The sequence below is a fragment of the Miniopterus natalensis genome, chromosome 4 (assembly GCF_054644295.1).
Source record: "Miniopterus natalensis isolate mMinNat1 chromosome 4, mMinNat1.hap1, whole genome shotgun sequence".
NCBI classification, from domain to species: Eukaryota; Metazoa; Chordata; class Mammalia; order Chiroptera; family Miniopteridae; genus Miniopterus; species Miniopterus natalensis.
The window spans coordinates 94,305,507-94,323,200 of NC_142084.1; the positions used below are offsets into that span (position 1 = coordinate 94,305,507).

Consider the following 17,694-nt stretch of genomic DNA (forward strand, 5'->3'; position numbering starts at 1 on the left):
TTTGCAGTCACTCAGACCTCAGTTTATTACTCAGTTCTGCCACTTAAAATAAATGCGTAACCTTTGGGTCAATGCAACTTTATATACAAAAAAGGCACGATAGATAACTTCTCCATCAAGGATTAAATGTGGTAACCTTGTGGCCTGTAGCCCAACACAAAGGAGGTGGAAAATAAGTGGCCAATACTATTATTCATGTCGGCAGTACTTTTGTGCCACAGGAGTCTTGGAGCCTTAGCAAATACCCTATGTGATCTAAACTCTTGATTATCTGATGTTAACAATCAACTGGTTGAATCTGGATATCTGAACCGACTGAAATATTGATTCGGTTCAGCTTGTTTCACAGACATCTAGATATTCCAGTTCAGCTGTTCTATAAAATGTAGAGAATTTGGTCCTAGTTTAAACTGGTTCACTTTTTTTTTTTTTTAATCCTCACCTGAGTATATGTTTTTCCATTGCTCTTCAGAGAGAATAGAAGAGAGAGGGGGGAAGGAGGAGGAGGGGGAGAGAGAGAAAGGGAGAGAGAGTAGGGGAGAGGGAGAGAGAAACATCAATGTGAGGGAGACACATAGACTAGTTGCCTCCTATAAGGGCCCCAACCAGGGCAGGGGATCGAGCCTGCAACCGAGATATGTGCCCTTTGGCTGGTACTGAACCCTTCAGTCCAAGGGCCAATGCTCTAACCAGTGAGCAAAACCAGCTAGGGCACTGGTTCACATTTTTATGAAAGCACATACCAGTTTGGCTAACTTCAGAGTTTTATTACACACACACACACACACACACACACACACACACACACACTTGGACTCTGAGATTCAGTCTGGATTTTTGTTCACAGGTCTACTTATTACAATAGGCTTCTTGAGAGCAGGTAACAAGTCTGTACTGTTCATTTTTTATGTCCAGCACCAGTACAGGCCCTGGTGCATGCCAAATGCTCAGTAAATAGCCATGGACTTAAATCTGAAGAAAAGCCATTGAGGAATCTCACTAGCTTTCAGATTCAGAGGGATCATTTTGGCAAAGGGAATGCAATTTCCCTCCTATAGATATTTGGCAGGTATTTCGTGGTTTTTTTATTTTTAAATAAATAATGACTAAACAAGTTATACACCATAGCCTAAGCAAAGTCAACCAGGCTCTCCAGGTAGCCTGTTCCTGCTCATCTGGGGCCCGCTTCAAATGCGCTTGCTGAGAGGCGTGTACAACGTCAGGCAAGACTCAGTCATCTCTGTGATAAACCAAACATACAGCATATAAGCAACAGGCATTCTTTGAAAGTTCAAACCCAAATTAAGGCACTAAATTTTAGCACAGGATGGAGACTGGAAATGGACAGGAGGTATACTGGTGTCAAAATAATACATAAAACCAATGAGAAGAGAGAAAAGCAGTCTCCCAGGTTCATTAATACATTTTTACTTTCCATGCACAAATGGAACAAAATAGAGAAATGGTTTTCTCATTTCAGTGAGCTGAGTACATATTTCATTTTATACACTAAAGAAAAGAAAAGCCTAACAAAATCCCCTCAACACCTCGAAAGACAGTATTTGCTCCATTCACATTTTAGTGAGTATCTATCATTCAATATTTCACCGTATTTCAAAGTCCAATCAAGGCAAAGTTTCCTTTTTTTTTCTCTTAAATGATTTTCTCTGGGAGAGATGAGTCAAAGACAAACTTTTAATACATTTCGGTTTCCATTTTCAGCAAGGTAGGAACCCAGACTTTCTCCCACTCACCCCACACCTTGTGAATTCCCAACACTGTTCAAAATATACTGTGTGATGCCTTCATTGGCCATTACTTTTAACTGAGTGCAATGAAGATTCTGTACTTCCAGACTCCACCAACACCTACAGTTCTCCCCCTACTTAAATCTCTGGGGGAAAACTCCATCAGCCCACTAAGAAGCAATTGTAACATTCAAGTAATAAGCATTTTCAGAAAAATCTAGACAAAGAAGTACACCGTTACTCCAATGCAAATAGCCATTCCTTAGCACCAAGGAAGAGTACATGCACTAATGCCAGCCACTTTAAGAACATTTTGGTTCAAGTGACATCGCTACAGAGAATCTGCTTTTCCACAGATAAAATACATCACACTGGGGTGTCACTGAAACACCCAATCCCCAGGCCCTAAGGAGTTATAGCCCAGCTTCTTATACAGACTCTAGGATAACTAGATCTCATACTGAATTCACTCTCTAGTTCATTGTGTTAGTGAAATTACGGTAGAATTTTCTAAAGAAAGCAATTTGGATCAATAACCACACCAATGCTCATCAGAATGTTTGCCAGCAAGTAAATAAAATGCACAGCCCCAATATGAAGGAGGTTCTCCTCCTTCCTGGCTCCCCAGCTCCATTTCAAGACTGGAACATGAATAGAAAGATGACCTTGAGAACAGTAAAGTCACCACTGCCATCAATAATATCCCTCTAACTCACTTCCTGAGTTTTACTGTTTCCCTGAAACAGGGCAGTCTCAACAGGATGCCAGGAATTTAATAATGCTTTGTAAAGATCTATCAAACTGTCTAGAATATGCAGTGATGAAAACTGACTGCTGCCACCGAAACCATACTTAATGAAATACATGCTTTCTCTAAACAGAGCTTCCCCAGGCAAGCCACAATGTTTTCTGCCTGGCACTCTGAGAGTCTGTCCCCATAAGTGAGCTCAGTCCAGCTGCACTCCTGCTAACAGGTTTTTTTTTCTGAGCAACCCATCCCCAGTCCCCACCCCCAAAAGTTTTACTTTTATCTGTGGAATTCTCTGCCGGCCTCGGCCTGGAAAACTGGGTGGACCCAGAGGACAGGTGTCAGATCTGGCCTTCGGGAAGTGGCCCAAAGTGACAGTTGTTGGCAGCATAAAGCTGTGATCTTTATAAACTTCAATTTGAGGCTTTCTAACATTAGTGATTCTCTCCCCCACTCCTTTTTTGAAGGAGGGAAAGAAAGCAAGCCAAAAGGATGAGTTTCAAAATAGAAAAACCAGCATTTTAATTATAAAACCCTCCCGACTGTACGAAGAACTGTTAAAAGTAGCCAAATGGAAAATGTCAGTGTTTTTTGGGCACATGCACAACTATTAAACATGAGAATCACAACTTCAAGGTAGGGGGGAAAGAATTAAAAGCAGGAGCAGAAAAAGAGGAGCAGAACAGGCCCAGCCGAAGGCCCATTGCTCAGCAGGGCCCCTTGGTACTAACTCCTCCATGGGGGCACCCAGGCTGGAGGAAAGCAGAGGGTTACACAGAACATTTAGCAGACTTAACATTGGATTAAACACACTACTGCAAGTTTCAACAAATGTTCATGGCATACGTAAAAACACATTTACAACAAGAAAGAAGAGAGGCACCTGGAGACATCTGACACTGGGCATGCTCTGCAGGCAACTCAGTGCGCACATGCTCTCTACCAGGTTGGCGCAGCCTAGCCACAAAGACCTTGGCACAGAACACTGCAGGATGACAAAAAGGAAGGGAGAGAAGAAGCAGTTAGAGGCCGCAACAAATCACTCCTTCACACAGGCAACTTGAACGTTAGCTGGGCAGGGGGTGCGCCCTTGGCAGTTTGGAGGTCAGGGGCGGTGGTCATAGACAACTTGCTGAAACCTTGGGAGAGGGCCCACTTTCTGTCCTATTAAAAGGTTTCTGCTGCCAACTGCTAATCCTCTGGATACGGTGAACAGAATCAAGAGGGAGAGAGAATGATTAAATGAAAACCCACTAAAGGGAGCTGTGAAAGTCTGAGTGCAAACCAAGATTAGTGGTGAGACTGTGACTACAACTTCGTAAAGTAAGCTTATGTCATATAATTGTAATTGCCATCAATACATCACCTACTATGTGCCAGGCACTTTAAATGTGTTCTCTAATTCCCACAACGCAGTGTAAAGAAACAGGCTCAGAGGTTAAGTCATTTGCAAGGACACACAGCAGAGGGGAGAGCCAGAATTTCAAACCTTGGTTTGTTTGTCTGCTATTAAAACCCACATTCATTCCACAAGACTGATGCCTCTTTTATAAAAACTTTGATCACCTGAATTTTTATCATGTGGTTAGTTCTGCACTTCCCTAAATAAAATAACAGGAAACCTAGAGACATTAAGCAAAAGGAACAAGAAAGACGAGTGACAGATTGATAGATACAGGCACATCTGATTTTTAGTGTCATCCACATCTTTGCCTTCCCAAAGAAAACACTTAGGAATATCATGATTTTCATCTTGGACTTCGTTTACAAAGTTCATTTGACATGAGCAAGAATTAAAAGCTTATTTCATTTACCTTTCCCATTTTCTCTGAAAAGCTTGCTGGTTTTCAGGGAATTAAGAAAAAAGTTAAAATATAAACATGCATTTATGGCTAGTATTTTAAAACCATTAGATTATTTGTGGTATTCATAAGTACTTTTTCAGATCTAAGGTCAATTAATTTACTATGGCAAAACCAATAATCATGCAAAAAAGAAGTGAAGGTGGATGTTTGGGTTGAACCAAAATACTCCAGAAGTCTTAGACCCCATAAACTGTTTGTCCTCGCTATAATTAGAAGAGGCAAACATCCTCATTTTCTTGGGACAGTTCAGGTTGATACTTGTTATCACAGCATAATTTTCACTCTCAAAAGTGTTCTGGTTTGGTAGGTAAATCCTATGGTCACCCCAACTGTAATATAAACGAAGAGTGTTAAGCTTGAAATCAGACAGGCCTGCCACTTACTAGTTACATCTCACCTGTAGTGTAACTAGAATATTGAGATTATTTTGAAAAAGGCAGTTAAAGAATACAAAACCAGAGGAATCAAATGGAATAAAAAAAAAAACACTAAGTTTTTTGGGTAACAATGAAAATGCCATACATTCCCAATGAGTGTCTTCATTCCCAAGCTCACCACAGCCAACATATTAGACACATGTCACTGATACATATATGTATTTGCCTGGTCCCTGGCTGGTAGCTCAGCTGATGCTCCAGGCATACATACTTTGTTGCCCCAACACTTTCATAGAGTGCCACAGAAGATGTTGAATAAATGTTTGTATAATGAAAATAGCTGCTATTTATCAAGCTCTTGAAATATGCTAGACAGCTGACACAATAAACCCTCACAAAACCCTTGTAAGACAGGCATTAGGCATTTTACAGAGGAGGAAACTGAGGATCAGGAAAGGAGAGCTTGATTTGTTGAAGTAGCAACTTGTCCAAGATGCAAGAGAACAAGAGCTAACTGATGGCAGAAATTAGAACAAGGTAATCTTGCCTGACTCTAAGCAAACTTGTTTTTTCCCCACTACAACAAACTCTCTCTACCCAAAGATATGTAGCAAATGCTTATTAAAAGAATACTTACATCAGCACATATCAGAAGTAGATGGGCAGAGAAAAGGCCTAGACACATCATACAGTATATAGATTACATAGATTACTTGATTTAAAGAAACTCCCAACATCCTCATAGTTCAATTAAAAATTTTTTTTGGGGGGGGGGGTTGTAGTTATCCAAATCACAGAAGTATTTGGATCTGAGAATAGAGTTTAAGGATTACACATGCATCCAGCAACTAATTCCAAGTTAATACCAAAGCCCACCTACAAATCAATTTTCATATATTCAGTACAGTCAGGTTCCCTCTGCAAGGTTTAATACATATTTGCCTGGACACTGGCTGGGTAGCTCAGTTGGTTAGAGCATCAACCCGATATGCCAAGGCTGCAGGTTCAATCCCCAGTCAGGGCACATACAAGAATCAACCAATAAATGCATAAATAGGTGGAACAACAAATAGATGTTTTTCTCTCTTTTTCTCCCCTCCTTCCTCTCTCTCTCTCAAATTAATAAATTTAAAAAAAAATTAATATATCTTTACTGATTTCAGAGAGAGAGGGAGATAAGAAACACCAACAATGAGAGAGTCACTAATCGGCTGCCTCCTGTAAGCCCCGGACTGGGGGTCGAGTCGGCAACCCGGGGAATGTGCCCTGACTGGGAATGGAACCGCGATCTCCTGGATCATAGGTCGATGCTCAACCACTGAGCCACGCCTGGCCAGGCTAAAAAAATTTTTAAAGTATGTATTTGCCTTAAAGGATAAAAACCGTGAAGGCATAAGATACTGTACCCTGATTAGATTCTGCTAATCACATGGGATCCAAAACTTAAAAAAAAGAGACAAATTTTCACAGTGCAAATTTCCACCCCTGATTTTAGAAGTGAAGACACTAAAGAAAAATAACTATCTTCCTAAGGTTTCCTAACCATCTAATGATCTAATCAATACATACAAAAATATGGAAAGCAATTAACATAAAGTTTCAAGAACTTACGCCAGTTCTAAGAATTTAATTTCAAAACATTAACCATTATGATAAAAGCTGCTGACAAGTACTTGGCTGAAGGTAGACGGCTGTGACCTGCGGTGCACTGCGGTGCACGTGGGCTGCACAGTCTCCCTCCAGCACTGCTGCGTGGATGCTGCTGAATACCAAGCTCTCTTCGTGTCCTCATTTTCACGCCAAGTCGAGACTCTGGGTCTGGCTCTCTTTCTCTCCTACCTATCTTTGCTTGCTTCCTCTCTCTTTACTTTAGTGTTAAAAAAAATTTCCAAAAAAATATATATTAACCGTTTATTACAAGGGTTTTAAAAGCTTGGTTACTGAACTTGTATAGTCAGGAAAAAACTTTTAAAGGACGCTTCAAGGGTATAATTTCCAAGAACTTATCTTTGTGACATCCATGGAAAATACTGTGGGAGACAGTGGTGCCAGTACTTATAAAAGGTATCAGAACTGCCCTACTTTCACACTCCATTACCTTGACGCTAACTGACCAACCACAGTGCTGAAAAATAGTCTTTTCAACAGAAAATGCCACTTGGCCATCCTTTAATAAAGCAGGCTATACTGCTAGAGTGAACATGGTTTCTCTGAGGTCTAACAGACCAAGAGAACAGTGATTTAATTTGAAAATAAAGGATAAAAATAAAAGTTGCACATTTATCAATCTAAGAGCATTAAAAGGCAACTAGGACCACAGCAGGAACTGATTCTTGACGCTTCCCATTCAAGTTTAGAGACCCGGCTGGAAACCCATGCTGACTACTGTGGAGTTACTGCTGCCCATCATTTTTGAACTAGGTAATGGAAAGATTGCCTCTTACCAGCTATATTCTCAATGTAGACTATTGTCTCTTTCTTTTTCTTTCTTTCTTTCTAAGCTAACATTTAAAGTAGTCTGTATTTAAACTTCTAGAACACTACTTAATCGTGAAATATGTATGAAGAACTTACCCTGGTACCTTGGGCATTTACAGATTTTAACAAATACGTACTGGCCTACTTATTAAGCTAACAACAAGCAAGGCCTCTTTCCTCTGGAGAGTTTGGCCTGGAGTTCAAGAGAAACCCAGGGAGATCACAATGGAGATACTTAAGGGAGGCCTTTATGGGTAGAAAGCCCCTAAGAAATGTTTGTTATAATTTCACATTTAGCTTCTTCTAACGACCAGTGTTCTGATTTAGGATTGTTCATAGAGAACAGGAAACAATTCACATGGGGTCCTAATATTAGCAAACACCCTATTAGAGGCACTACATTTGTAGGTTCCATATAGTCAAGGACTGTAACATTGGTTAAGGAAACTAGTAGTTTATTCATTCTGTCATATCCACTATATAACCAAAAACCAAAATCAGGGCCACCATGCTGAGAAACACTATGCACTATGTCAGTACAGACAAGAAGAGTAACAGCTTTTGGCATTTTTCAAAAGCAAAAAGTTATTAAAAGAGGTGGGAGAGGACTGTCCTAGGCGCTCTTCACATTGCCATAGGAACCACAAGTCAGAAGGAAAACGCGGCTGCAGGCACCGTCATCTGATTGGCCGGCCTGAAGAACTCACAAGAGCTAACTCTGGCCTGTTTCTAGATGGACTGTTTTGAATATTCTGCCCTGACTCCTTCTCAAAGAGGCAATTCTTTTAAAAGCTAACCAAAGAGGTATTTTGTGTTAATTGTCTCTCTAATATCACTCTGATTTAGAAATAAGTCTTATTACAGGTTTTCTATAAATCCCACAAATTTTTTCTTTAAACCACTTCCCACAGAATCAGTACCAGCCTCTTCTAACTCCTAAAATTGTGCCTGAGATAACCAAATTGAATGGGTTTAAACACTAGTCCGTTCAACACAAAATTTACCTGAACTTACATCGATCTGCAGACAGAAAACGACTAAGACACTCTCTCCATTCTCTCTCCTGTCCACACACACACACACACACACACACACACACACACACACACACACACAGAGGCTTGCCCACAAATAGACTTAGCCCACCCAAAGGAGGATGCCTGAACTAAGCCGTACAGGATGAGTAGGAGGCAGCCAGGGAAAAAGAAAGACATTCCCCAGGCAGAATAAAGAGCATAAGCAAAGCCAAAGAGCTAGGAAATGGTGCATCCTAGTCAAGGATGTGCAAGGAACGTAGCAGTACTAAGGTACTGAAATATGACATGAGGAAAAGCTTAGAGCGCGAGAAAGCAGCCAAATCACAGAGGCCTCTCCTGCAGCAACCGTGCTATCAAACTTGGGACTTCATCCTGCAGGACGACAGCTCCTACACTGTGCGCTACTGCTCACCAGTGAACAACCAATCCCTCCCTGGTGTGCAGGCCAGTATTTCATCAACGTGTACAAGACTTTTTTCCCTGCAACTCAGCATACGTACCATTCCCACAATATCTGTCAGAGGGCTAGAAGGAGGCCACGCAACACACTGGCAAGGGTGGAGGTGAGGTTTTTTGACGAAGAGGTGGGGAATAAAGCTTACTATCAAGCCAAAACCATGCCAATTCAAGCCAGCACCAAAGAAAGAGCCTATGTTTTCTAGGACATATGGGGAACATCTGCCACATGAAGAATAGAGAGAAAAGAAGTCTGGTCAACAGTAACCCAATGATCCAGAGAGGAAGTAACTAGTACAATAACTAAGTATGTTTTTATAGACACTGTGCAATGAAGTGTTTTAAATCTTTTAATTCCTTCAAGTGAGGCATCAAAAACTTTAATATTCAAACCACTGCTAGAGGCAAGGATGAGACAACTTTTAAACTGTTTTAAGCACGGGAATGACCCTTGGCAGCTGAAGTGAGGCATGCTGAAGAGAAGAAAGTCTGTCAGTCTCTTAGAGAAACCATAAAACAGTCTCTCCTTTTCGTTTTACAGCCAATGCAAATTTCTCTCAGCTGGGCTACAAAGCGCAGACCTGAGTGCCAGCACTTACTTTTGGAAGTACATGTCTAACGTCAATTTTTACACTCAGCCTAGGTTCGTATTTCCAATAACACTTCCAACAAAGAGCACCATGATCATGAAATGGGGGCTACCGAATAGAGAGGGAGTGAAAAAGATTCATTTTATGGTAACCACCGGGCGGTAACACCCTCTCCACTGGGAATCTCTAGCCAGGAGTGGGGATTTGGTCCTGAAGAATCACACAGCAGGTGGGGTCAAGGAGATTATATATATATAAATAACTGTGGCTCTCTAACCCTAGGTGCCGTTCTGTTTCTACTGGAAGCTATCCTCAACTCAAAGCAAATAAAGCAAGCATTCAAGTTCATCCAAATCAGGGGCTGAATTCTCAGATTTGCTTTTCAAGAAGCAGCAAGTTGTAGTGAAAATAGGGCCACAAAGCTTTCAAAAGATTCAGAACATAGGCTTCGGCTGTTTAAATGCTTGATGGCAACTATAAGTAAGCAAACTCTCACCAAAATAACTATTTTGTTTTAAAAACTAAAAATCATAATGCAGTAATCAGGTTGTAAAATAAAAGTTGATTCACAATTTAAAGGAATTTTCCAAAGCCCTTTAAAGAACTGAATAGTGGCCACTGCCTTAATGTATAAATGGCTTTCTCTCCTTATAATGGTCTTTTATTGTAACAGTGTTTGATAGTAACCATGTGACATATACTTAGACAGGAAATACGCTTTAATTCTTAGCAACTGTACTGTAGAACTACATATGTACAGATAATATACCATAGGGTATTTTCAGGGTAGAATATGTTTAAGGGGAGAAAGGGCATGGGGAGGGGGCGTCAGTGGAAGGAGAGAGAAAAAGGGTAAGAATGAGGAAAACTGAAGTTTGCTATCTGTCAAGTTTCAGAGATTCAAACAGCCAAACAGAAAATCAGGACTCAAAGCCAGAGCCCAAACTTTCCTTAAACCCTACTATGTAAAACAAAACAAAAAACTTTGAATGTCCAGACAATTTTCTCATCTGGAATGGTTATCTAAGATAATATACCAGAACCCAAAAGTTAACAAACTAAAATGGATCTTTGCAGTTAATTATCTTTGGTAAAGGATGTAGCATAATTTTTCTTAAATGAACATCTGGTACTTATGGCAATATTTTAATACTACCTTGGGCAATTTTAAGTGACTGCTTTATTTTAATAACTATATAAATTGTTATAAGTCATAAATAGTAACTTGACAACTTAAATAAAAACAAATTCTTTTCCCGAGAATTGAGTCCATCTTAAACACCTATAGTTTAAATGTGTAAAAACACTGGATGCTAGAAAAATATTTTACCTAGTAACCCTCAGAAACAGCAGTGAAAATCAAAATAGTAACAGCTTGTTCCTGAGTAATTCCAAAGGGGTAAAAAAAATCCTTGTTCAGAGCTCTTGAGAAGCCGGAGAGAGGAAGGATTTAGATGTATGAGGGGAGAAGCAGAATCTCTATTCTAAGCAACATGGCAGAGAACAGAATGTAACAAAATAATCTATTTCTGGCACAGACACAAGGATCCTCAGTTGTACTAGGACCGGCCTAAGGTTCAGTTGCCAAGAAGGAACAGATTCCCCCAGTAAACTTCAGGTTAGATCAGTCTGAACCCGATTCCAATGGGATTTATCCAACATCCACAAATCCTGAGACTGGAGAGAATTAAACAGTTCAATTATGTACATCTGAGCCTTTGTCAATTAACATCTGTGGCCCAATTAGGAATGTTGTTCAGGACTAGGGGAGACCACTTAACTCTAAGTTTAACCTCATTTTCAATGAAAATGGTAAGCGTAAATGAAAATTTACAAAAAAGGATTAGTTGGAAGGGGATACAAATTGATATTTTCACCTAGTAGAATGTCTACTAGGTGTCAGACACTGGCCAGATAGGTACCTTGGTTTTATAAATGAAGAAATTGAGGACCAGAGAGGGGAATTAACTTGCCAGAGGTCAAAAGTGGCAGATCTGCAATTCCATCTGCCCCCAAATCCCTACATTCTCCCCTGACCTTCACAGCCTGTCACTTCCTTCGCTTGACATTAAACTCCCCAAACCAGCAATTTCCTCTGATTTATTTTCAAATTTGATCTACTTGTCACTCATCTATACTGCTGATTGAAGTGTAATTGGTACAACCTCTTGCATGCAACCTCTCAATACACATTCAAGATTTGAAAAACAGGCACAAAATTCATTTGACTCAGCAATTTCATGTGTAGAAAATTGTACTAAGGAAAGAAAAAATAGATATATACAAAAATACAGCTAAGATGTTTATCATATCACTATCATAATAGAAAGAAAAAATACTCAACAATAGGGGCTGGTTAAATAAATCAGATTATCCAGAAGACAGAATATTATGTGTCCACCAAATAAAAATCACAGTTGTAGGAAGAGTAAATTTACTGGCCCAGAGGAAATTTACAATATATAGAAAGAAAGTTACAACACACTGGAAAAGTTCAAGAAACATTAAATGAATAAAGGCTACAAACCAGGATTTATAATCCTGTTTATATTTAATAAAAAATACATATGAAATATACAAATTTGAATACAGGTGATTTTTAATTGATTCTTTTGTCTACCATATTTTTTCAGATGCAGCCAGTACACAACTAGCAATACTCAAATTTCTCAACCCTCTCTTCTCCAGGCCACCTCCAGAGTGACTGGTATTACCACAGTTACCTGGGGATCTGCCCCTGGATTCTAGGCCATTCTCTTACAATGTTGTTCCAAGTCTGGTTGCACTCTGAAGTGACAAAGACACTACCCAAATTCATTTCAATGCCTGTGGCTTCTAGATAGCTAACTGAGGGTACCTAGCCAGAAAGCTCTTAAGTAATGGTGCTCTGTCTTATGAGGCTACAATTTCTAAATATCTGACCATCCATAATCCCTGTTGTATTACACCTGAGAGGACTTCCAGGAGACAACTAAAAACTCACCTGGCTTTTTAGACATGATCTGAGAACTGAGAGACGCCTGCTCTCGTTATCTGCACCAGGGCACCCGCCCTCCCCCTCCCCCTCCCCCAGTGACTCTGACTCCTCTTGCCTTACCATTCGGGCACAGGTGCTGGCTGCACCCCTTCCTAGTCCTTTGACCCTTCTCACAAGCCAAAAAGCTGTAGTCAGAGAATTTCTGGAAGTGTCTGTACACAAGATTTGACTGCCCTACAATATACTGAGCCAAATCCTTACCCTACTTGCAGGTAAGAGAGTGCGGAGTGTACCATGTTTTAAAAAGAGCATTAGAACACAGTGAAAACTTTTTCTTCTCCAGCATAATGAAAACATTCTCACTTTTTCTAGAAAGAGATATCACTTTCAGGAAGATGACCTGAGGAACATTACTGCATCTACTCTCAATGGGTTTGACTCAATTAGAGTCGGACCACACCATAATCCTGTTTAAACTTCACCATTTTAAACTGCTTACTCATTCAAAAGTTTACTGAACATGTCAGTACACTAAATGCTTCAATAGGCTATACAAGAATTCTCACAACCAAACATCCTGGTATTAAAAATCATTTCAGGAAATAAAGCTTTATTATTTCCTGGTTCACTCAAAGGAGAAAGGTGGCTAAATTCCTAAAAAAGTATAAAATATTCTTTAAAATGCAGGTTCACTGTTTTCAAGAGTGTTAAAACTTAAACTCAACTAATGGTATTTTAAAAACCACTTCCAGACTTTCGAAACTTCTATCTCAATGCGTACTCTGAATAAGCACTGAATAAATTGGTCTGGCTGAAAAATCTTCTGGATTCAAACCTTACACCACTTAAGCCCTCAACTATTTTCTAAACACTGCTCATTTTTAACACATATTCAGAGACTCAACCAAAGCTATCCCAGCAAAATACATAGTCTAAGTTGGTAGAGCCTCATTGTTTAAGATTTTACACACACACACGCGGGGGGGGGGGGGGTGTAGAAAATAGTGGTAATCAAAATCAAAAGAGGGGTGTAGAAAATAGAGGTAATCAAAATTTTGCTTCGTTAACTAGGAATAGCATGAAAAAGTGAGCTGTCAAAGCTAAGATATAAAGGGGCACATTTTATCACCCCTTAAATTTATAGTAAACTTCACACTCGTTCTACTTTCTCTTCTAGTCCATTGTTCTCGGATCCTAAGCTGACCTTGTTTCCAAATAAGCACGAAGTTGTGCGCTCACAATCCACTGGGCTCTGGGAACAAATGAAGGCGCCAGCCTTTGAGCCAGGGGCTAGGACTGCCTAAGTAAGGGGCCCCTGCTGCTAGCTGCACAGCGAGGGCGGCTTTGATTCCCTTCGCATTGTCTGTCTCCTGCAGACAACTGGGAGAGTAAAGTTTTCTCACCGCTTGAAGCCAGAGATTTCATTAAATTCTGGAGCTGAAAGGGACCTTACAGAGTATTCTGTCCATCTTCTTAAAATGTCTTTCTAGCCCAGGTCCCCTACATTGCTCACACGGCGTTTGTGGGATGTATTCCTTTGAAAGAGCCTAATCTCAACAGCAGACAATTACTGCTAACTACATGCTGCAATCAAGTCAACCTCTAAGGTTCAGACCACAACCCTCTGGAACTTCTCACACAAAGGAAGTAACAAAGTCAGGATGTCAGGGCCCAGTATTCATTTAAGAGATACTGGACTTCTTGGTTAAAAGCCCTGTCCCACTCCATTGTGTTAATAACTTTGTCAATAACTCAGCTACAAGCAATCAGTCAAGATGCATAACAAAGCACAGAACACAGATGTTCCCATGATAATAAATATTTCATTAACGCTGAAAGAATACAGAAATGAGAAGTGTCAGAAGACAAATCTCATGGGACACTTCCTGCTGCATTTAAGAGAAACACCCATCTGTAGTCCACATTTTAATCAATGAGTTAAAAGTATGCACAGAAACAACAGGAACAGTTACCAAAATGGAAATGAGAGCGAGTGAGTTTGAAAGGGTGACATTACTCTTACTTTGAAAAAAATCAAATGCAAAAACCAAAAACTGGTCTATAAGCCACAGGAAATTACTTAAAGTAATAAACTTTCTTGTAAAAATTGTACTTTATCTCCTAAGAACCTGGATGTCTTATTTCCAAAATAATTTATTTTTAAAAATAAAGCATTTTTTAAGCAATTGGTAAGAGAATTTACCAATTTACAATGTAGTGTGTTCAGGTCCTTATAGCGCCTATACACAGTAAGTACTCAATAAATATTTGTTAAATTGTCAAAGTAACACACATAACCCAGCAAGTCTACACATAGGGCAGAAACTAGATTCAGTGGCTAGATACGGGTATACGGTTATCATTTTAAGAGGCTGATGGTGGACACTTGTTTGGCCACATGGCTAATCCCAGTGACTGATTCAGGGACGGGCACATCCTCCAAGGTGAATCCTAAGGTTTCCATGTGGAGCCTCAGGAAAAGAAATCTGTTCCCCACTGAGCCTGAACAAGAGCGGAAGACAGCTGGAGCAGCTGATGTCATCACACAAACACAGGGACAGCCTGGAGCTGTCCTAGGAGGTGTGAGGAAGAGACCTGAATCCACAGTTACCTCTGGAGCATTCCAATTATAAATTCCCTTTTTTGGCTTAAGCCAGTTTTGAGTTGGGTTTTCTGCCACTTTCAACTGGAAAAATCATAACAAACCTTAAATACAGGGTGTCCCCCAAAAATGTATACACACTTTAACAGCCAACAGCTCAATTTTTGAAAATGAAATGTATTTTAATAAATGCTGCCTTTATAATTACTCAAAGTGTGCGCATACATTTTTGGGGGGAACACCCTATGTTTAGTTCAAATAAAATAGATGAAACTCAAAAAATATTTGGCATGGCAAAAGTCATAAAAATACAGTATTCAGATGAAATATAAATGATTAAATTTATATTTACTTCCTGATTAAGACTTTTTATTTTCCTGACAAATGTTCAAACTAAATGTCTGACAAACTAAATGTTCCCAAGAATATCCCATTCATGCTATACCATATACTAGAGAAAGAAAAAGGTAGGTAACAGGATAAACTAATCAAAACCCTGAGACTGCAGAAAGAAAGCAGCACAGAAAAACAAGTTCTGATTTTCCAAAGACCTCAAAAGCCAATACTGAAAAACCTAACCCACATCTTTACAGGCATTTCACTCCAAATAAGTAGAGATTGGTATTGCCAAGGTACAAGCACCAAACAAATAAATAACCTTAGAGAAAGGAATGTATCTATCGCTAAGATTACAAAAGTCCTGCAAACTGCTGCAGACACAGCCTATTAAGAGCAGAGTCTGATCTGTTCCCCTCCTGCAACAACTAAGCTTACTCTATGCATTTCTGCCTAACTTGACTCCTGCCCTCATCTTATTTGTCTATATTTTCCTTTCACCTTCATTTTCCCACTCATTTTGTTTTTCCCTCCCTACATTGTATGCATCGCTATAATCACTCAAATCCTTTTTGGGGGGAATAAGTAGTAAAGGTCATTACATTTCTGAACTAAGAAAAAGAAAAAAGTTAAAAACAAAAACAAAACTATAGGAATAATAATACTCTAGTGCTCTCTGTCAACGCCATGAAATGTCATCATTCTCTTTGGAAAAAATGACAGCCACATGTGAGCCTCCCTAAAGCCAGATAACTGTTTCACTATCTAGCATCAATAAATTGTGCAGTTTTTAAGTCGAAATAATGCACATGCCTAGAAGTCCTGGGATTCTTCAAGGATCCCTTACTTGGAAAGGATACAGAATACCACAAAAATACGAAAGTACCAGAAAGCATCGAGTGTGTTTTTGTTTCATTTTATTTTTTAATTTAGACAGAAACACACTGAATCGGAATTCAACAAACCTCTGGATGCAGCTACCAATTTACAAGAAATACAGAGGGAAACAATATGCAGACCTAATGAGAATATAACCAGCAAAATACAGAATGCAAGCAGTTATACAGGACAAATGACCAACCCAGTTTTTTCAATAACCACATGGCCCAAAAAAAAAAAAAAGATGGGCGAGGCCATTGTTATAAATTAAGAGAGACTTAACAGACTGTTTACTATATACAATGAATGTGTGAACCAAGTCTGGCTGCTGAACTGGAAAAAAAAAACCTTATGAGAAAAGCAGCAGAAAATTCCAATAGAGGGCAATACAATATACCTAACCAGTACTCCTCAAAACTGTCAAGATCATCAAAAAAAAAAAAAAAGAAAAGAAAAGAAAGTAAGTCTGGGACACTGGAACACTCAAGAAGAACCTTCTAAGGACACATGACAACTAAGGTGGTATCCTGGGATGGGATTCTGGAACAAAAAAGGGGCACTAGGTAAAAACTAAGGGTATCTGAATAAGCTATGGACTTTAATTAAAAATAATGCATTAATATTGGTTCATTAATTTTGACAAATGCACTAGATTATGTAAAATGTTAATAATGGGGAAAACTACAGAGGGAGGAATATATGAGAATTCTGTAGTATCTGTTCAATTTTTCTATAAATTTAAAACTACTATAAAAATAAAGTCTATTAACTGAAAAATTATGAAAACAATTAGGCAAATATATACACTGACTATTTGATATTAAGGAAGTATTATTAATTTTTTAGGTGCAATAATGGAATTGCGCGAGCCCTGGTCTGTGTTTAATAGCCGTCTGTGTTTTGTTTTAGCCCTGATCTTTATGGGTATGCCGTGAACCATTCAGGACGGATGGAAGAATAGATCGAGTTCAGGGGGTAGATCAGAGCAGTGTTTCCCAAGGTTTTGCACCCAAGATCATTTTCGGTGACGCAGAAAGATGTTTTAATGTTTAATACCTATATGTTTAACTAAAATACATGTTATAAAAAATATATAACTAGCACATCAAGCCCATGATTTCATAAATTTTAATTTCTTACTGTAGGTTTCCTTTATCAAAAACTTTATTGACAAAGAACAAATAAAATAGAAACAGACTGGGGGGAAAAACTTTCTTGATGCTAAAAAAAAAAAAAAACCACCCCAGGCAGAGGTAGGTTAAGATCCCAGGTCCAACACTATTCGACCTTAAGCAGGTCAGCTACTTGATGGGCTAGAGAGGTTCAACTTCTACATCATCCAAAGCAGGCACCCAATAAATATTAGGCACTACATTATTGTTAAAAGCCAGCCTGCAACTGCAACAAAGGCACCATGTACCCGTAGAAAGGACTGGACCTGTGGGAAATGAGGGAAGCCTGGGATGAGGGAGGGGAGCGCCAGGCGCAGCGCAGTTTGGACAGGGCAGTCAGGGCTTTGTCTGCCCTTCTCTCAGTCTCCCCAAATACTGAGAATCCACTGCTGCCGACCTCAAGCCCGGTGACCCTGCTGCTCCTGGAGA

The 17,694-nt window shown here is 39.5% G+C and overlaps 1 protein-coding gene across 6 annotated transcripts in view; it reads right to left on the reverse strand.

Moving 5' to 3' along the window:
• FBXW11 (F-box and WD repeat domain containing 11) overlaps positions 1 to 17,694 on the reverse strand; it is a 98,863-nt gene that overhangs the window by 55,508 nt on the left and 25,661 nt on the right. The window contains exon 3 of one of the 6 annotated variants that reach the window (XM_087816970.1): positions 3,380 to 3,481. The exons of 4 other annotated variants lie outside the window; for them this stretch is intronic. In XM_087816970.1, coding sequence (XP_087673096.1) covers positions 3,380 to 3,430 — 51 coding nt within the window. In that variant the 5' untranslated portion in view covers positions 3,431 to 3,481. Of the gene's footprint in view, positions 1 to 3,379; positions 3,482 to 17,694 lie in introns of those variants that run through there. One more of the 6 variants, XM_087816969.1, reaches the window with a different exon arrangement.